Source organism: Bombus pascuorum, chromosome 7 (genome assembly GCF_905332965.1).
Source record: "Bombus pascuorum chromosome 7, iyBomPasc1.1, whole genome shotgun sequence".
NCBI lineage: Eukaryota > Metazoa > Arthropoda > Insecta > Hymenoptera > Apidae > Bombus > Bombus pascuorum.
Genome location: NC_083494.1, coordinates 17,610,558 through 17,632,272, shown reverse-complemented (window position 1 = coordinate 17,632,272; position 21,715 = coordinate 17,610,558). Strand labels below are relative to the sequence as shown.

Sequence of the window (21,715 nt, the reverse complement as noted above, 5' to 3'; positions counted from 1 at the left end):
TTTTGGCACGAACGGTAAACGTTTTGAAATAGATTATTAACGCGTAGTAATCACATTGACCGTGCACCTATTCTTTTTTCATGCCACAGTAACCACAAATGCATTACCACTCCCTTTGTACTTAATATTTTTGTTACAACTTTTTAATGTAGCTTTGAACTATCTGTATTTATATGACGTTTTTTTTTTTTTTTACCTTATGTTTCATCGTAGAATATACCGATGAAGTTTAGTTGGAAAAACTTGGAAGGAAGAAAAAAAGGCAGCTTGTAGCGTCGATTTAATAAATTGCGTTTCCAATGCAATTGATCTTTAGCAGGAAATGTGTCAAGACCAAGGGATGTTAAATATTCTTTATCGGTAAATGCGACAGTAAATAGGAATTCCACGAACGATGCGATAATTTAAATCGACGTATGCTAACTAGGCAGAACAAGCAAACGAACAATTAAGGGTCGGGTAAACTTATCAACAATTCAATTAGCTTGGCGGGAAACGAAAAGATGAAACAACGAAAGTGTAATGCCTCTCGTGAAAGCAACTTGCAACTGCGATCGCGCGGCGGAAAGAATGAAAACCAAAGTTACTTAACAAAGTTTTTCGCCTGGTCTGCTTCGGTGAGTATCGTGCCATGTAAGAGGGGACATTTTAAAAAGATGTCGGTTCTTGCAAATAAATAAGAAAAGATTCCTCTAAGAAGTTGGACGTAGCAGGAAAAGCAGCTACGAGCCCGCGCGATTTATTTAACTTTTTCCACCGGCCTTCCCTTCGCCCCCTCTCGTTCTTCCTTCCTTTTCCTTCGTCCCTGCGCGAATCTCATCGCGCTTCAGCAAATTCTTCCTCGTCCGAGTGTTTCGCGAACGTTTCCGTCGTTATCGTGTAAAGCTCGTCTGTCTGCTTTGCGTTATTTATCCTGGCAACGGCACGAATCCTGTTTTTCCTGCCACTTTGTCTGGAACAAAACGAGATAGTGCAGGCGGATAAAAAGGATGCGATTCGTTAAAAGCGGGACACGAATTTACATTGTTCAGCGGCTTGTACTTTCGGTAAGAAATCCCGGTAATATCGAGAAATTGCCTGCTCATGGTTACAGGTAATATGCTTAAGAAAGTTTTACGTCACTTTGCGAGAATATGTTCATGAAGAAACTGCAGTTTTAAATTACGATGTAGTTTAATCGAATGAAAACATGCGCGTGTAAGTGCGCCGTGAACAAGGGCGAATGTTTCGGAAGCAAAGTTATTGAGAATGAGTTGCAAAAGTCAACTAAATTAATGTACGAAGCGTATTTATAGTATTTAAGAAGAAGGAGAAGTTTAATAGATATGTTTTGTAGCTATACGTTAGAGCTTGTTTTATCGCATGAAAGTTGTAAGTTAATTTATCAAGCGTGTCTACGTTCTTGTTGAGTCGAAGACGACGAATTATGTAAAAATAGCGTATGCGAAAGGCCAAAGTATGATTTTTTAAAGTACGACGTTTAGAAAATAAATTGAAAATAATTTCGACGCAACTTTATTTTAAACAAAACGGATGTTACGTATCTTTTTTTGGTATTTGCATTCTTAACTTGTACGTCGCGTGATTTACGTCAGTTTCTTTATCTTTTATATCGTTGAGGAAATCACACACCTATACACATGATTGATCTTGCGAGAGCGAAACTTATTATTTTTTCAAATTAAATGTTTAATTAACACATGCCAGAGATTGCTAGGAAGGTATATATATAAAAAATAAATTACATTACTAATATAAATATATTCAACAAAAATGAACAACACAGATATTTTAATATAAATATTTTAAGTGTGAAACTGAACACAGCTAAAGATATTTCGAATACGTTGATTAAAATAGTACTTGGCTCAAAACTCGAGTTATATCGTTGTATAAAATACGCGTGATAACACTCATGACCTAAATCAACTTAATGAATTTCTAAAGCGAACCAAGAGGGTTGGCTGCAAAGCCAACTACCCGCATGTAGTTTCCAAAGGTTTATGTCCACGTATTAAAGGGTACCTATTCATGTATTTTGTATCTAGATAAATACACAGACCCGTGTACTTTTACTGTTAAATAAGTAAATGGAGCTTCCTAAGAATTCAAGTCCAGCAAGTGGAAACATGTAATAATATAGTAGGTACCGTGGAAAACAAATAAGAAAGGTTCGTAGCTAACAGGAAAATTAATTATAAACTGTCTTTTTGCTTTATCGTTTGCCTCGGAAAAATTCGTCATCTGATTTATTCGTATTAGGATGTCTCGACCGCGTCTTGATATTCTCGTCTCGATATCCTTGTCTCGATACGTAGAATCGGTCCTGTAAGTAGCGCCCACTTTTCTATTTACACTTTGTGTACGTTTCCTGCTACAATACGCTGAAACCATCCATTTACTCGTGCGATTTTAGAAATTTTCGGTTACTTGTTTCATCGAAAAACCTGATTCAAAGGTGAAATTAAAGCTGCGGCCTGTATAACTCTACTTTTATTAAAGGAATCGAAGCTCGGCTTTTCATTAAAAACGTCGAACAAACGGAAGAATGTCTTCAAAGAATGAAAGTATAGTTTCGAAAGCAAAGCGATGCACCGGTGCAATTTATTACAGTTCACCCTACCTTTACGATCCCGTTTGTGGAACAGAAAAGATCCTGAAAGATAAGGAACGGAAATTTAAATCAAAGGAATACCGGGCGTGGAAAAGGCAATAGAAGCTTATCAATTTCCAATAAAATCGTAATGATATGAACGTGTCTCTTATTTCGAGGTATACATTTCGAGATACGAATCTAGTCGATAAAACAAACACATTTCCATAAAAGACACGAATCGCGTATTTAATTTAAATCGTTTAATTTAAACGACCGGAGGAAAACGCTAAGACTCTATTTTTTAGCACTCGAGATGGCAATGATTCAAAGGAGGAGGCAACCGGTAAAGAGTTACGTAGGGTGGAAAGCGCGAACGAACGTGAAAGGAAATACGACGAGCTTCCAAGGGTGACCGCGCCTCGTAGAAAACTTGTCGTAGCTTGTGGTGAGCCAAACTGAGGGCAGAAGGGCCGATTCGAAAAGATGTTCTTCCTCGCGTTCGAGTACTCTCTTAATCTGCTATTACACGGTTGCTTCATTCCGCTGTTCGATAGTGGTTCGATACATGTAGAACGAACGATCGAACAGCGTGTCAACGATTGTTCGATAAAATTGCCTGTCTTGCTTGCCACGGAATGCACCGTGTCAGGGAGAAGGGAGAAGGGAGGGTGTGGTTCAATCGGGTAAAATGGATTGTCTACGGTGTAATGCGGCTTGAACACATTTTGCGAATGTAATACAATTATTTTACGCCAGTACGGAAGACCGCCGCTCGTTAAATCGCTCACGAATCTATGTTAATGGCTGCGTTTCTATGTTATTACGCTGTCAAAGTGCATGGCCAAATTTTTTAACGAGATTTCAACGCCGCGTAATGTGCTCCCTTGACTATAGGTTATCGTTAATAACGTGTATATAAATTTAATCAGTTGATCGGCGAAAGCGCTTCTGACCAAGGTTAAAAATTGCATATATCATATATGTTTGAGCTTTTGGGGTTATGGAAATGTAATAATTTTCTACAAAATGGAGCTTATAACGTATGTATAATAATAATAGCTGATGTGTTATTGAGAAATTTTTTGCCGAGTCTTATTCAAAAGTTTTAGTATTTCAACTTTAAAATCTTCAATGGAAAAAACAAAAATTTAAAGTCATAAAGCTAAAATTTGTATTATAATATCGAATAGATGAATTCTTGAATCTATATTTAATCTCCATCTATCTTTATATACATATATCTTAATTTAAAATTTTAGAGAAGATAATAATTCTTAAAATTTTGAACGCTGTATTTAAAAATATTATTAACTCGTTATTTATCTCATTTTCAGCAAATGTAATATTTACGTACATACGTAGTTTCCACACTTTGATTCGTGTATTACGGAGCACGAAATACATAGCTAGATATAATAGAAACGATAAGTCGGATTACTCAAAGATAGGAAAACGAAATTACTAGGATTTTTGTTGCAGGAGTGCAAACACCTCTCACAAACGATTCGGTACTTTTGGAACCAGGACCTTTGGTGAATGGTAGCGGACCTCTTTATATCCTCGCGATAAGTGCGGGCGCTTTGATATTAGCCGTATGCGCAGCAATCGCCTTGTGCATTGTTCGCAGTAGCAAGGCTCGCATTCAAGAATCCCAGTAAGTATATACAATTTCCATATGCCGGTTATCACTTTGCAACGAATTCCGGTTTCACGTTCGAATTACCCAGGAAATTTATTTTTAACTCGGTTAGACGAAAGTAATGGTTAAATACACTTTGCAAGTTGCGAATCTTGACGTTATTCGAATAATTCCATTACGTCAAATTCACAGCTACGAATACAAAAAAGTTTACGAGTGTTTCTTCTCTCGTTCCATTCCCGTTTTCTAATTATTTATTGTTAATTCAACAAAAATAAGTCGATCAATTAATTTAATTCATTTTCTTACATTTGTAAGTAAGAAACTTTACAACAATGCTGTTTTATCGTTGGTTTTGAAGAATGAGACAAAGTATTTTGTACTAAACTAAATCGGTATTCTTTAACGAATATTTATTGTCTTTGAATTAAACGTTAAAGAACCGATTAAAACATATTACGGGATTGATGTACTTACAAAGCGATACGTGTCTTCAGTTTAATGATCGTTCTTCTTAATTAGCAGTCTCAAGTAAGCAGTACACATGCTCTAAATGCAAACAGGAAAATTTTGCAGTGCCACTGTCGGGAAATCGAAACAGTACTGCAAAATGCAGTACAGGCGACTATCTTACGATATTTGCGTAGACGAAGAGTACATAAATACCTTGAATAGTGCTTTAAATTCTGATTGGCATTTCAAATGTCGTAAACGTACGAACAAACGTACCTTCCCGCGAAGATAAAAGTCACTTATTAAATGACCTAAGCTAATCGTGTCGCGAGTAAAATCGGACACGAGCGAACAAACGAAAATCAGCGGCAAACGGGACGTTGGAACGCGGCGACGCGTAGGCCACTGGCTGCTCATAAGATTCGCACGGTTGGCAGGTTTTCACGTATCGTCGCGCGCGCCGGGCGCATTCTCATTTCCCACCAGCAACCGGAGAGTGAAAAGTCGTCGACGTACGTTGCCGGTTGTCGTGAATTTTCCGCTGGATGCGGCAACTGCCGAGTTGGGCAGGTCTCTCGGCCCGGTTCACCGTAGGGAAGAGACAGAAGGGCAGAGAAAGATTTCTACACCCCCGCGGGAAATTCATGGGATAAGCTGGATAGGAACTCGTCCGCATGAAATATCCTTTCAATAAGCCCCGGTGATACGTCGGTCGCTTGCCACGGCAGCCGACATTTTATTGCACGGCTACACGCCCCCGTTCGAAAGAGGACTCCTGCGGGAGAGAATGTAAGCAGCGAATTCTGAGGGATGGAATCGCTCTCCATCTTCGCCTGTTCCTCACCTTTTCCCCTGCTATCTCGCCTCCGCTCGACTCGTCTTTCCCTCTGTGCGAACCACTTGTCTCTTTTGCAGATGTACCGAACGAACTAGCTCGGTCTGGCATCATGGGAAAATGCTTCTCTTATTTGTACCGATCGACTGAAATGCTTCGCATCCGTCTGGAATGAAAGCTTCCGAAGGGTTCATGAAGTCATTATACCGCAATTTTTCTTTCTACGCGTCCGATTCGCCTAGCTTGTAAAAATTATTTCCACTCTTCTCTTACGTTAGACGTTTGACTTTTATATAGATAGTAATTTTTTTGTCGAGAAGCGATAGTTACAAACATTTGATATCTGTATATATACACATATTACATACTTAACAAGTTACTATAAACTTTGAAAGATACCGTTGTGATAAGTACGTGTTTGATATCAGACATTAACCGAACGTCGTACAAAGATAGTTTTTCCATCGAGCTTTTATAACCTATTTCACGATGCATAAATTATTAGCTATACGTATATAGCAAAGCAACTTATCCAAGAAGATTGCGGTAAAAGAAGATCCGAGGCAAAGTTTCAAGAAGGGAGAACTTTTACTTCCCTTATACTTTGTTCTCTACTACCTCTCCAGCTTCTCTCTTCTTTATGCGGACTCGTCGTATACTTCCTTTGAATATATTAGTTCTTCCTAGACTTTTGGCATGCGATTTTTCACGCGACTTACGAAAAAAAAAAAAAAAAGTTTCGTTCAAATTTGCGGCAACGCGATCCATTCCATTCCATTCGTTTCTAATTTTTGTTTCTCCTCTGTTATAATTAGCCGCTTGTACCTCGTCGCTATAATTTTTGTAGATGATTCAAATATATAAATTAATAGACAAATTATATCGCAATCTGTTTCCATCCTGACTGACATAACATAGTCAAATAGCAAGGCAGTTTTACGAGCAAAAGTAGGTCCAAAAAAGATGGAAGTACAATTTCTACGAACATGTTCCAAGGTGTACGTGCTTTATTTTACGAAACACTGAAACAATTTTTCCTGTTATTGCGCTTTACTCTGACATTTCATGGACATTCCAGTTCACTTTCTCAAGGCCGACTTGAAACCTGAAGTTCTAATTCGCCGTCGAAGTTCTAATTCTAATCAAATTAAAAATTCGATCGAAAGCCGAAAAACCACGAACGTGTCACCTGGTCGATGTAAAAATTTAAAGTCTAGAAATCGCCTTCTTCTCGATTCTGCGAGTAGAATACCTTGGAAATATGTATTCGAATTAGATGCTGCATGAAATGGTTTCATTAACAGAAATACCCTGCGAGGTATTATAAATAAATGTTCTACGAAGCACGTTATTAGATTAAAATCCGTACTAAGTCTAACTTTAATTAAGAGACGCTCTTTGCAATACACGTATTAACGCTCGAGCGTACGAGAAATCTACTTAACGGCAGGTTGGTAGGAGAGCCTCTAGGTTACGTAAGTAGGTACTTCAATTACACATTCAATTGAAACCCCGTTATATCTGGTATTAACGAATTAAATACTTTCTTGCTCGATTACCCGATATCGATGAAACGAATCTCATTGCACGATAAAATTATAAAAATGAGATCAAAAGGCAAAAACTTCCACCGACCTTTCATCTTCGTTCCCTTTGTACGCCGCCTTTCCGATTTCCCCCAAAGTAGACCAATTGTCTCCTGACGGGCATTATTAAATCTTTTGAAGCTGCTCGTCATGAATTTTTCTTAAGAAGCAAATAGTTCGAGATCCCTTTTGACGACGAATATTACCGAGCCGCTAATTTTAATACGTACCTATTTCTGCCTTTTCTACTACTGATTCTTATGGTCAAGAGTATCGTCGTGTTCAAATGTATTATTCATTCAACGTATTATCCTTTTCATGTCAGACTCGTAAATATATCAATTTTCACTTCCGCGTTAAAGTAACGTTGAATGTCTTCTTTTTTTTTGTTCTTAAGTATACAGATTAGAAAGACGAGTGTTGTAATAAACATGGTATAATAACGTAACGATTAATCATAATAAAGGTGAATTCGTTATTTCCAGAATTATCTGATAATTTCACGTTCGAAATACGCTTTTTTTGTGTAGTTGTTACGGTTTTTTTTTTTTTTGTATAAAATACCTCCATAGATATGAGGGTTTACTTGGATCGTAGACTTTGGTAAATCATCACGTTATGTTACACCACGAGCCTGTTGTACGATAATTTACTTAATCAATACTATTGGTCGAAAGGTAATAGCATTAATTGAGAAGTGATAAATTTATCCATCGTAGACTTCTGTTGCGCGAACAATATGTAGAAGCTTATAAAACTTGAATCATCGGACTTGTAATTTGTAAGTGTGAATAATTGTTGAGCGTAGCCATCGAATTTCTTGAATACTCTGATATAAGGAGAATCTATTTTATGTCGCTATTAGCATACGTTAAAATGTTGCGACTTCCAATAGCGAAATAGCGGAAACTGTGATTTCTCGAAAAATAGTTTGTTGAAATTATTTCTAATTAGAAATTAATTCGCAACTTCAAGAGTGCAATATATTCTGGCAAATATCTTTTCCTCCTACTTCTTGGTAGCAGTATATTTATCGTGAAAGTAACTGTAAAATCTGTTTATTTCGAAGCAGGCGGCGTTAAATTTTTACACGGAAATGTGCATTATCTACCTATTACGATATTCCCACAACAAAGAAGATACGCTTACTCGAAAGAATAGCTTCGTTTCATGTCGTAAAAAATATTTACCTTTATAGCTCAATTATTACGAACGAACAAAAAACTTTCCATATTTTATCTTCGATTCGTATCCCTTTTTTTGCCGAAGCTTTTTTTGAAATCGTTCAAAACGCGCGTATCTGACGAAAATACATTCTGCTCTTACATTTATACGATATGTAATACCGCGTATTATATTTTGTAAATAGTATTAGGCGAACCATCGATTCTCACATAGATTCTAACATAGTTGCAAACACGGTATCTTCTATTAAGATATTACATTTTACTAAGAATTGCGTTTCGTTTTCATTTCGCAAAGTAACGGTAGTTGCAGTTCCAATAACAGTTTCCGATGAATTTTCGACCATTCCTCAAACGTCCACAATCACTAAGGCTGTAATCTGAAATTTTAATACATCGAGTGGGCACTTTTATCGTGGTCCCCCAACAGAGGAATATTTTTATGGAACGGAAATTTTAGGAGAAAGGGAAGACAGGAGTAGCCCTTCTTCCTCCGAAAATGCCTCCTTACCTCGTTTCCCGCGGCGTCTTTCGCTTTGGGGAAGTCACGGCGCGGCATGGGCCAATTGTCTCTCGAGGGATATATTAGCTCTTTTGAGTCTTTCCAGGCTGATAACGCGCGGGAAAACGAGGATCCTTCTCCGGCCCTTATACGTCTCCTTCGGGGGCGAGCCTGCAGATTTTACATCCGTCCGCTCGAGTAAACACAGCATCCACCCTTGCACCCTCGTTCCCGTTACCATGTCGATCTCGACTCTACGCGCAAAGCACGATTTTGAGATTGGACAAGAACACGTTGTCCTTTGCGGCGAAACATTCCATTCTCAAACAGAGACAAGGAATTTCTTCGCACTTGTTCCTTATATCCCGTGTACAGCGAATATTTCGTTCTATGCTCTTGGTAATATCTTTGCGCAAACAATGTGTATAGCATTTTATTTTAATACAATATCAAGTCTATGATCTCATTAGATCGGTACATATGAAATATCGATACTCCCAAGTTCTAATAGGATAGGCCAATATTACCCATTAAACGTTCCCTTATCGTCGATTATCGAGTATATTAAAAGACATAAAATATTACTATATATCACGTATATCTATCGTTAGGAATATTTAAAATAAAAATATCGAAATCTTATTATTGATCGTCGTAATTAAACGGAATAACTAACATCCGATTGTAACAATTATATACATTTGAAAATTTACAAGGAAACTGAAGCAGCTTTTCCGTACGTGTTGTTGAAACGTGAAACGAGTTCCAGAAATGTCGGTAACATGAAATAAATTGAACGAGATGTAAACAGTGGTTCATGCACAACGATCCATGTATCAATGTTGAAATAGCCTGTAGCGATAAAGTCGACTGTGAACGTTACAAATTGAACAGCGTTTTTTAATTTAATGCACCAATAAATTACGGCTACGTATTTGCTATGTATTTGCTACGTATTTATACAGAAATTATCGCGCACGAATGTGTCACTAGCAGCGAAATAAAGTAAATCGGGCATGCTAAATCCGAACTCGTACTACGGTATAAAATATAAGCCCGTCCTCGGACATGAATACAAAGAATTGGGAAAAAAAAACCGAGCGTGGAATATTTGAAATCGTTGGCGCAATGTGTTTCTCTTTTTCGTTCACCTTTTTGCCGAATCGCGGTAGTGGATTTACATGCGAAAAACGGCCAATAAATCCGACGAAATATCGGAATTACCGTTCCTCCGCGAATTCTCTCTCTCGGTATTTTAGTTTCCTCGGTATCCGTACCCCCGTTTATCGTTCTCCTCGTCTTCTATCTCGCCGCTTTTGAGCCTCTTTCTGCTCTAATATCTCGCTGCAAAGGGGAACGAGACCCTCTTTGAAAATTTTTCCCCGAAGGCTAAGCGGTAATTTCACACGCTACGAGGACTTTTCACGAGATCGATCATACCGGATACGCTGCCGAATGCGTTGGCAAACCTTCTGTTACGTCGAGTTACGAATTTACGGAAAAAAACCAACGAAGGATCTTCGGGATTTATGCGGACATTGTGAAACTCGACGTGAATAATAAACAAAGTCATAAAACTTGATTCTGAAACTGATTAACATCGCAAGAAAGAACTATTTTATCTCATAGAATAAATTATTATTACATGGAAATAAAAATGTGGAACTATAAAAATTTTATTGCATGATATGAATTTCACTGGCAAGCTACAACATCTTTCTGGTTAAACTTTTGAAGAAAAATGTTTAAATAATACATTTCACGCCGTTAGAACGTTGAAAAGAAATGGAAGATATTTTATCATAGACGAGAGATTGTCATCCTTGTTCTAACGTTATTGGAAATTCGCTTAAACGCATCGAGGTTTCAAAGGCAATTCAGTGGATCAGGATAAAAGTAGCGACGAGGCAGAAAAAGCTAGCAGCAGCGCAACGGTAGCAAGAGTCTCTCGCGATTATAACTCGTGCAACTCGGGTCCCGGTGCAAAGCATGTCGCACGTTGCAGAAATAATTAGCCTCGTGTATAATCATTAACCGGTGACTACAGGATCGTCTGTTCTTTCAGGAAAACACTGCCCTGCTGTAGCTATTCGGCGGCAGACACCGGCGGCTTAGCCAGAAGTTCTGTCCTGGTTAGGGTCGACCCACGACCCGGAAGCGCGAATTCCGGAAGTTACGCAACCATTGCCGACCTAGAGCCACTCTATGCGAGACCTTGCGGTTCCAGAGCGAGTTACTACGCTTCCAGCCATGTGACGCATCTGAGCCAGGTATAGTGCAAAATCATTTTACGGAAACTTCGGCAAGATATTGCATTAAGTACCTACATACGTTGGTTTCGAACCGGGGGAATGTGAAACTTCTCGAGGCAGGAGATGCGCTGCCGAGTTGCCTGTAAAGTTTCCGAGTTTAACCGAGTGCAGCCCTACCTTACGTGTCACGAAACATTCGTGCTTCGGTCTAATCAATGTTATATTTGATCGAACCTGATATACGATTTTATGGAGATCGTATGGAGCTGGTTTAAATTTTTGAAAACGCGTTAAAGTATCGAGACGATATATTGGCTCACGAGATGTCCGACGCAACTCCAAGCAAAGAGAGATCGGCGAATATCGTGAAAGCTTAATGCTCGCGTATTCTATCGTTTAAGGCAGGCGAAATAAAACACTCGAGGAGGTTCTTTGTAACAGAGATGGTTCCATGCTACTTGTTAAAGCATTACTGCGAGAGGCGAGGAATTTCAATTCGTTTAAAACGTATGCTTCTGCTAGATGAACGGGACGCAACGAATAAGAGATACTACAATTTGTTATAGAAAACATCTTGAATAATTATTTAATTATTTACTTCTTTAATTTGATTCTCTGGAATCGAGAAACGTTTGTTTCTTTGGACGAATCTCTCGATCGCGTCGACCCTTTCAGATCGATGACAATTGAAAATTATCATAATTATCAAAACAAAAGCAAACATTATTTAATATTATGATAAGTAATATTTAAGAAATTTCGAAGGGATGAAAAATCCATGTTTAGCTCCAAAGCTAAATAAAAAGACAATTTTGATAATATCGAATCGATTTTAAAATTGCGAACAAAGTTTAAAACTGCTTCTTCTAAAACTTCAATTGTGTTTTCAAATGCTACTCTAGTAGCAATTAAAAGGATATTTCTTTTTTAATTTATCTGACCGGAAACTTTCGCACGCCACTGTACGTTTCAAAGAATTCCAGACATCTATGACCAATAAAGACGAAGAAATTATTATGGAGATACGTGTACGGAAACGTGTTAGTGCGAAAAAATTAGCGTGTCAATGAGTTAAGAACGATGTTTCACGAACTCGTAAACTATGACTCTCGTATACGATTGGACAATTCAATATGATGTCGGCTTATTGTGTTTCTTCGAATAGCGTAATGGGCTTTAAAAGCGGTGAAGCAGTCCGCGAAACAAAGTCGAAGGTAGATGAGGAACTCTCATAGAGAAATCCGATTTTCTCTCGGTCCTTCTCTTTCTATCCTGGCTGCATCTTCATCGCGAACGCCGTCTTGTATTCTCTTTTCGTTCTCTACGTCGTTCTTTCAGTAGCGAGAGCGAACACTGCGAGACGATTCTGTTGTCCGGCGTGGCCAGTCTCGTCTGGCCTCGCGCGCAAGACGAGAGGTGCATTCAAAAACTTTATCGAATTTGCGGTCGTAGGAGCCACTCTCTACCAACAACTTTCTCCTCCCAGTGCTTTCAAACCTTTCGGCTCTTTATTCAGCTGCTTCGAACCTGCCAACCTACAACTTCCTTCTAACCGACCGAACACACACCGTTCACCAGAAATTGGTACACGTGATAAACCCCTTTTCCTTCGCATCCTTTCCTCCTTTTTGCTCCCGTTACCTCTTGTTGCTTCCGTCGAGCTTCCTGCTCCGTCCTCCTCGGGGAGATAATTCCCTCCGGAGGAAAAGGTAAGATCTGCTTTTCTTGGTCCTGAGTCTACATGTAATCCGATACTTGATTTGCCACGCGACTTTCGACAAGAAGAATCATTTTATTCGTCTTATTTTGTTGGTTATAGATACCTGGAATCCTTTGGAATCGTACAGAAGTGTGCAAAAGTTATCGGTCAGATAAATGTTTCTCTTCGAGTCCCAAAAGCGATATTTGGAAGAATATTAAAGGAATTTTAAGGTAAAGTTCGATATAATGCAAAGATATGTAGTTCATGCTCCGTGAACGGCGAGTCGACGATCTATACGAAATTTCGAAAAGTTTCGACTTTATGTAACAAATGCTTATACAATGTATTGATATCGATAAGTACTGTAGAGTACTTTGGATTTCTTCGGAGCTTCAAAATAATATTAGAAAAATTAAATTTCATCGTAAACGATCCAGTTTATCTATGGAATGTGGAAAACATGCTTCCTCGTGGAAGGCTAACTTCGCAAAGAATTTTATTAAAACTAAAGAAAAGAAATTTTTTACATTCAAGCACAAGATCATATATCTACGCACTGCCTTTTTACGTACGTCACAATTGACGCAAATTGACACGAAAGTATTATTCTCTGCCGAAAATGAAAATTAATATACATATAGTTATACGATTTGACGAACGATTAAGAGAAACGTAATTTTCCTGTGACGTTATTCCTTTAATTAGAAAAACCATCATCGTCGTTGCCTAATTTGAATTCTTAATTCCATATAAATGCAAATATAAGACCCTCGTTATATGCCAACGTGAGTACAAAGGGAAACCGAGTGTAACTGTGTAATCGATCATCGGTGCTTGAGTGAATAATTAATAAAGCGAATAAATCGACAATTTACAATTTTTATCCTGCTTCGAGAAGACGTATAGAGGCGACGCGGTGAAACGACGAGGACGGGGCGCGGGCGCTGGCGCGGCGAGGTCGTGACTTCTTCTTTTCGCCCTTTCACCTTCTCGCGTTCTCCATTAAAGAACACGATCCCTCTATTCGCTTCTGCCATTGCTTTCGGACCAGGCACGCTTCAGTCGCTGATCTCTTTGATCGCTTAGAATTCAAATTTCAATGGAATATCAAGTACAGAAATCGAAGGACGTGTGAAAGGAGACGATGTACTTTTGTTCGATAAGAACTCTTCCTTTCGAGCGACTTATCGAAAAATTGTGGCATCGTTAGGAAAGAAATTCACATTTTAGTGCATTTTATCGTAGCTCTTATCTCTTTCTATACTACTGTATACTACATACACTTCGGTGCAAGTGGTAAAAGTATTCCTTGATTCCTTGAACTAATTATAGTTTTCTGTAAACAGGAGACATAAGATAAAGTTGCTAGAAATCGAATGCTTTACGCAACGACGTTGCACGAGATTCTACAAGGATTTCGCGATTTCCGCAATTTTAACAAAATAACACGATACAGATTCATCGACGAACAACATACGTACGTATGAAAATCTCGACGTACGGGGCACAACATGCCGTAAACGCGAAATAGCTAGAATAATAACCTCTTTAACAACTCGACGCGACTCTCCTTTCCGCTTGGTGCGTATTTAAAGCGGAAACAAAGAAAACATAGAAGGGAAGAGAACGGGGAGAAGAAGGAGGAGGAAAAAACAGAGATCGCGCAAATGTCGAATAAATATGCAATGGAGTTTAGAAAGAGCAGCCGGGCATGGCTCGATTCACGTAACAAAGTCTAGCCGGCACTTTCCGGCTCGAAACGAGCGTTTTACATTAATTTCCCGGGAAAAAGAAACGGCTCGGTACCACCTGTGCTCGGCTATTCAAAGAGGAGGTTGGCAAAGGGGGGGGGGGAGGGCGGACGAAGGTTACACACGCGGTTAGAGAGGCAGAGAAAGGGGGTGAATCAGGGTGAAAGGTGGAGAGAAGCTAGAGAGAAACTGCAAGTGGGTCCTGTGATTGTTTCGGCTTTGATCTTGGATCAATTTACCGGGTATACGCGTATGCCTGAACCCTCGGTGTCCTCGTCTGAAACGCCACCCTCTTGCTATACCGGCGACTGTGCGTCACCGACACGAAGAACCACGAAGAGAGGAGTGTTTATACAAACGCGTACGGACGTAAGTACGCGCACCTCAGACGCGAATATACAAATATACACGTACACGCATACACACACACACAAACATATATTTGTATGTAACCACGATCCTTAGGGAAAACTTGTCCTCCGCCCTGATTCCGCACCCTTTCCCTCGCTTACTCGCTCGCTCGCTCGCTCGCTCGTTCGCTCGTTCGCGAGCTCTCTTCAAACTCAGCCAGTCATGTAATGCAGCAACGTCTTATCCCTCCTGTAAAACGATACGCTTGAGATCCCATTGCTGAAGAAGCCATTACCGTTCCTGTTTACCGGGGACCTTCGGTTTCAGAACAGATGCGTTTTCCTCCTGATTTTCCCGATAGACGCGGAGAATAACCACCCTTTCGTTATCGAAAGAAAGATAAGAAAATAGTTGTAGTCGATGGTGCGCGAAACTACATCACGGTGAAGCTACGATAAAACTGTTTAACATGCATTGGCTGATAGCTCGTATTTAACGTTTTGTATCTTAATTGTAAATGTCGGCCCTCGAATCGGCGATTCGGATCGGTGTTTCCTCGAGAAGTTCTTGTCGCTTTATCTTCGATCAAGCTTCTTGATATAAACTCGTCTACTGAAATTGAAGCTTTGAATTATTTAAACAGTTCCTGTAGTTATTCGCGAAGCTTCTGGGTAGATTCTGTGTAACGAAGAACTTTTATTCCGTTTAAAAATAATCGAACGACGTAGAAACGTTGAAAAACTTTCGGTGCCAGAAGGAAATGTCGAGTGTCTTCGCTTTATCTTCCGATTGCTTTGATAGTATCTATACCGTACCTGTACCTAACGTTGAACGTTGGTTGTCGAACACGACTTAAACACACTGGCGTAAACTGTACACTCCGGTTTTAATACGCACTCCCATTTATTCAAGTTAATAAATTCTGCCAGCTCTTACAAGAGATATCGAAATTTCTAAAATCGAACTCGATTAAACCAGATACACGTTTCACGTGTCTTTCAATTTCAAAGCATATCCTCTCGCTTTTCCCACTCTTATCGATTTACTTCCTCGTTTCTTTGCCGAATAAAATTCTATCTAGCCGAGAATTAAAGAGCAACGTAGTCAGCTCTCAAACTTGTCGCCATTAAACGCGCCGAATAGGTTGAATAAGTCGATCCTTCGGTTTAGCGAATTCCCAGCCGAACGATATCGTCTTTCGTCCCATGGTCGATGGTTTAACGTAGTTAAATCGGAAACTGTATTATTAATTAGCCGGATTGAAATTAAAAGTTTCCAACGCGACCCTCGTGACGAGGAGGCTAGGCGGTGCCTAAAAATGATGCTTTCAAAGTGGCTCGAACGGGAAACAAACGACGACGTTTGACGAGACCCTCTCGATAAATAAATCGAATTGCTGCATCGTACGCGTCCAGCAAAAAGTTCGCTGCTGGCGCCGTTAAATCAATAGACCGATTGTGATTGTATAAAAGCGACTCGTCAGTCTACATTCATTACAAAAAAATACGTTTGCAGCCGGTTCAATTCCTCTTCCCATTCGTTTCTCGCGGCAATTACGAATCCGTTTTTTCAAACTAATAGCAGCCGCTTGTTAATTATGCGTCGGACGTAGTTGTTAGCATTGAAAAATTTTATTTGCTTCGATGAGCAATTCAGCGATGAGCAAAGCAATCGCCACGCGGCCGAGCACGAAACAAATAACAATAATCAACGTTGGGGGATAATATTTATTACTCGTTTTCCGAAATCTCATTTACCACGTTTCCGTCATTTTCCACTGTCGCCCACGATATTTGCTTCCAATTTGCAATCGAATTGCAATACCAGCATGTACTCGCGATACATACGAAACGTGATATCAAGCGAAAACACACCTTTCCTACGGAACTTTGACGAATTATTCCACACGACGATTTCCTGCTTCTTAAGATCATACGATCACCTGTCATCTACGTGTATTTTATTCTTATTTATTACTTATCTGTTTAGTAACGTATCACATTGCCGCACGTAGATAAAACTTTACGCAGCGCCGATCCTCTCCATTTATTTTCTCGTGGATTGTAAAGGGGTACGTTTTCCTTTTAGTTCTTGAGATATGTGATTTGGAGATGTCGTAAAAATATTCTTAGATAAAGAAATTTAGTCTCTGTGACCTTAACCTTGACATGTGCATACATTAAGGTTTTTACCATACGGTAAACGCGTTGACGAGGGAGGAGTGAAATATTTTTATTTTCGCTGCTTTTACTTTCGGTATTATTTCATCATAAATCTGTTACTTAATTCTCGTCATATGTGTGTTGTAATATGAAGTACCGATTGAAACAGTTGGAATTTAGAATTTTCCGATAAACAAAGCGAATATTGTATATACCATATTTATGGCCAATATGATGTATATGTATGCGTATATGACAGCGATATAATACCACGGCGAATCGATCTATTCAACACATTTTATAAGCGCGCAAAGAAAAACGTGGAACAAATTAAGCAGAACTTTGAAACAGAGAGCATGCGTTATAACCGATTTCCTACGCGGTTTGATAAAGCCTGCGTCATAGCATTAAACTACAAAAGCGTAACTTGCACGTAAAGTGCTCTAATAATCTAATCGCTGCTGCGTTATATCGGCGAATAAAGCGAAGCATTTGATAACATCATTAGCGTCTTATTTTTATAGCACACGGCGCATTCGGGCGTAATTCACTTCGCCATAGAAAACCTCGTTACTGGTTGCAAACAATATAATTAAAAGTGCCTAGCAGCGGTGCCGGCTATCGCGTTTAAACCATGGCGAAGGCAACATGGAAGCATCCGCTTTGCTTTCCATAATAACGAAATTATTGCGTCCCGTCAACTACCGGAAAACCTCCCTCTCTCCCTCTCTGTCTCTCTCTGTCTCTCTCTCTCTCTCTCTCTGTCCATGCCGCACCGCGCCGGGCCGTCGTGTCGCTTCGCGTTGCGATTATCAGTTAAACAAAGGTGCGCTTCTCGTTTCTATTTATATTTATAAGCTTATTCCGCGTTCCAAATTCCACGCTTCGAATTTCACCAACGGTCCTTTATAAGTCTCTCGGCATGCTCGCTAGCCGATTTTAAATTGTCTCATTGCATTTTCATTAACAAACGGAAAAGAGAGAAAGTAGAAGCGAAAAAGGAGCAAGGCAAGAATTCTCTCGCGTGAAAAAGAGGAAAAAAAGAAAAAGCGATAAAGAAAATTAGGAAGGGAGAAACTGAAACCGGCGAGAGGAGAACAGAGAATGAAACCGACGAGCGGAACGAAACGCGGTAATGAAAACCAGCGGACAAAGCGGAAGAAAGAAGCTAGCTCGAAGTAGATTTTTTTTCGGTCGTCGCGTCGGATAAGAATTACAGAGCACGGTAAGTCGCGATATTAGCCGGCCGTACCCTCGTCGAACGTTGTCCCCGAAGTTTCGACGAATGATCTCAACCGCGACATCCTTCTCCGGCTCGGGCAATCTTTCTTTTCAACTTGGTCATCGCGTTACTTTTGAAATCGGGCACGCCCTCCGGTAATTTGCACGCCGCCAATGCTTTTCAGAACTGGTTTTCCATCGTCTTCCGCCTCTTTTCTCTGGCTAGTGTCGCTAGTCTCGCACGTACACGTACACAAAGCTCGGTGCACGCGTAGACGCGTGCAAATGGAATGGGAGGGGCCGAAGGCAAAACTCCGGAAAATTGAAATTAATGAATAACCGGTCTCCCTGCAGCCCTGTTTGCTCCCCGTCGGAGCTGTCCTACGCTTCGCAACGCAGGAACCGCTGGAAAACCGTTGAGGAACAAAGGGGAATGTGGCTACGATGGAAACGACGATATAACGATGACACGGCCGGACGTGCGGGAAAAGGGGAGGGAGCGAAGGGAAGCTGGTCCTTCTCTTTTTTTCTTCTTGCCATTCTTCTTGTCCTTCGGGGACTTCGCGACCTCTTTCGTATCCTGTTACAGGCGACAAATGCTTTTTTAATGAGTTCCCCCGCGAAGGGATTTTGTTCCGTGATGAATTATGCAGACGCCGCGTGACGCGATCGAGAGACGCCGAGAACCGTTGCAAATTGTTTAGGAATCTCTTTGGTGTCTGTGCGCATCAGGCTTAATACCTCCGTGTCTTGTCTGTTAATTTATAGTCGACCGATCCTTGCGAGAAGGCTAGGGCACTCGCGGTATCGAGGTCTGCGCTCTACTGTCGCAATCTCGTACAGGAGGGCACCTTCGGACGCGTCTACAAAGGTACCTTGGAATTGGTTGGCCGTGAACAAGAAGTCATCATAAAGACAGTCACAGGTATCGATGTATTAGTATCGTGTTGGAGTGGCGTGATATCAGGCTTTAGGAATAGTAACGGAGTCGTTGATGTTTTTTTCTTCTTAACCTTTTAAATTAATCGGAACATCTTTACAAATCGTTAGAATATCTTGAAACGTTTCGCAAGTACGTGAGTAGGGGTTGTAAAGGGCTTGACGATGATGAACCTTTTACGATCAGACAAATTCGACGATTTATGTCATTCTATCGACCAACACGATATTAATAAAGTTCGCGATGAAAGATTTTTTTTATACAAAGTTTTACTTTCAAAACTCCTTATAATACATATTTAAGTAACTTACGATTTGCTAGAGTATTCGAACGTTATTCTGATAAATACGTTAATTAAAATTGAATAAAACGTTGCAATTCCACCGCGTGGTAAACATAATTTCATAAGAACGAAATGTTGTTTTATACGTTTATCTTTGAATGTGTAATTAAGCGTCGAGTTTTTATCTCTAATATATGTAATTCGACGAAAGGAAAGACATTTCGTTCTGCTTACCATTTGTATGTCAAAGTGTTAAATATCATCAGATGATTTATATGCATATGTTTACGTACTAAGTTAAACAACTTTATCAACACGAGTACGAAAAATTGAAAATATTATTCGATAATTTTATTTTCAATTATGCGTACAAGTGTTCAAATTTGAACGCAAGTTGTACTACTCTAGGCTAGCGACGCGCGATAAGGTAGAAAATCATGTATCTGCCGCAGATTCGCAAAACAAAAAAAAAAAAAAAAAAAAAAAAGAAAACGATGAAACGAAAGGAAGGAAATATTTCAACAAAATCTGTTACAAAATGAATATATCCTTTTAGTTGAAGAGAATAAAAATAATGAGAAAATCGTAATTATTATAAATTGTTTAACGTCCTATAGCCTAAATTTTACAACTACCAAACGCGTTAACGATAACACGAAGGATAACAGAAATTACTACAGGAATTAATAAGAGATGTTGATGATTTTAGAAGTGGCATCGGCTTATCAAGCCTCTTTGCTGGTGGTCGAGGGCTCGCAGTTGGCAGGATTAGTGCATGCAAACATAGCTTCGCTCGCCGCCGCCTGCCTGGATAGTTCTTGTCCGTTATTGGCATACACGAGTTCGCCAGGCGAGTTGAATTTGAAGTTGTACCTTACCGACGGAAACCATCATCCTGGGACCAGGGACTTGGTGCACGTTGGCGCGCAGGTTGCTAGAGCAGGGGCATTCTTGCACGGTCGAGGGCTCTTGCACAGGTGATTGCATCTACATATTTCTCTATTCGGTAGATTGATTAGAATGTGAACTGAATTGCTGTCACAGAGAGTGACTAAGATACGCAAATACCACTCGTTGCCAGTAGGTGTAAATTATGCGAACAATGTGTAAATGAGTTCTGCTTCTCAAATGGAATTATAAAGTACTGTTTTCATAAGATCGACGAATGCGAAAATATATTTGCAGTTGATCGATCGTATCTTTCGAGCTTGAAAGATAACGCGCGAATAAAAATCGTAATGAGGCGTATGTATAATAACTACATACGCCTACATTGCAATTGCAAGCCAATTTAGCAGATTCTCCAAAATTATCTATCTCGATTGAACAACCAAAGAACGAGAAACAAACGTGTTCGGTAAACTTATCCCCGAAGAGATTAAAACGACGTGCTTTAATCCTTCGTTTCAATTCGCGTTAAAATTATGTTGATCAAACTTATCTTTGGTTGAAACAACCTGTTATTTATGCAAGGTGATTTGGAAATCATGGTACAGAAAGAGCGTTATTGTAAATGGAGCGTATGCAGAAAAATTACGCGAGGAACTACATTTTTTCTGTCCATGTTGCGGCTTCCAAATCATCCTGTGTAATAGCTTTCTCGTATGTGTACCACCATTTATACCATAGAACATGCCGACGCAAAGTTTGGCTGGAAAGAAGGTTTGGAACGTCCTGTATAACCGACAATATGTTTCCAGGGATATCGCTGCCAGAAACTGTTTGATCGAGCCAAGCAGTCTTCGCGTGCGATTAGCTGATACGGCTTTGGCGCGAGATCTCTTCCCTCAGGATTACCATTGTCTCGGTGATAACGAGAACAGACCCATTCGTTGGATGGCCTTGGAGACTCTCCAGCACAATCAGTATAGCACGGCGACGGACGTGGTACGGACCATAATTCCTATTGAATTCCAATAAACTTTTGAAGCTGTACCACTCCCCGACGATAACGGACGACCGAATTTTCTAATAAAATCAGTAGACTATATACGTTTAAATTATCTATTGGAAGACTCGTCTCGTTGCTTGAAAAGTTCTTTACGTTCAGATTCGTAATTTCCGAATTAAAAGTCAAATTCGGAAATTAGATTCCTCCAAATTAATAGAAAGGCGTCTGACCTTAATATACGTAATAATATTTTACTTAAAAATGTATATAGTGTGTAATAAATAGTAAAAATAAAGTCAGACGCCTTTCTATTAATTTAGAGGAATCTAATTTCTGAATTTGGCTTTTAATTCGGAAATTACGAATC

General features: G+C 39.7%; 1 protein-coding gene across 3 annotated transcripts in view; it reads left to right on the top strand.

Moving 5' to 3' along the window:
- Positions 1-21,715, top strand: part of LOC132909348 (tyrosine-protein kinase Dnt-like) — a 104,055-nt gene that overhangs the window by 79,221 nt on the left and 3,119 nt on the right. For all 3 annotated transcript variants that reach the window (XM_060964130.1, XM_060964132.1, XM_060964131.1), the window contains 5 exons: positions 4,076-4,250; positions 10,861-11,065; positions 19,003-19,159; positions 20,167-20,434; positions 21,158-21,344. In XM_060964130.1, the coding sequence (XP_060820113.1) occupies positions 4,076-4,250; positions 10,861-11,065; positions 19,003-19,159; positions 20,167-20,434; positions 21,158-21,344 (992 nt within the window). The remainder of the gene's footprint in view (positions 1-4,075; positions 4,251-10,860; positions 11,066-19,002; positions 19,160-20,166; positions 20,435-21,157; positions 21,345-21,715) is intronic.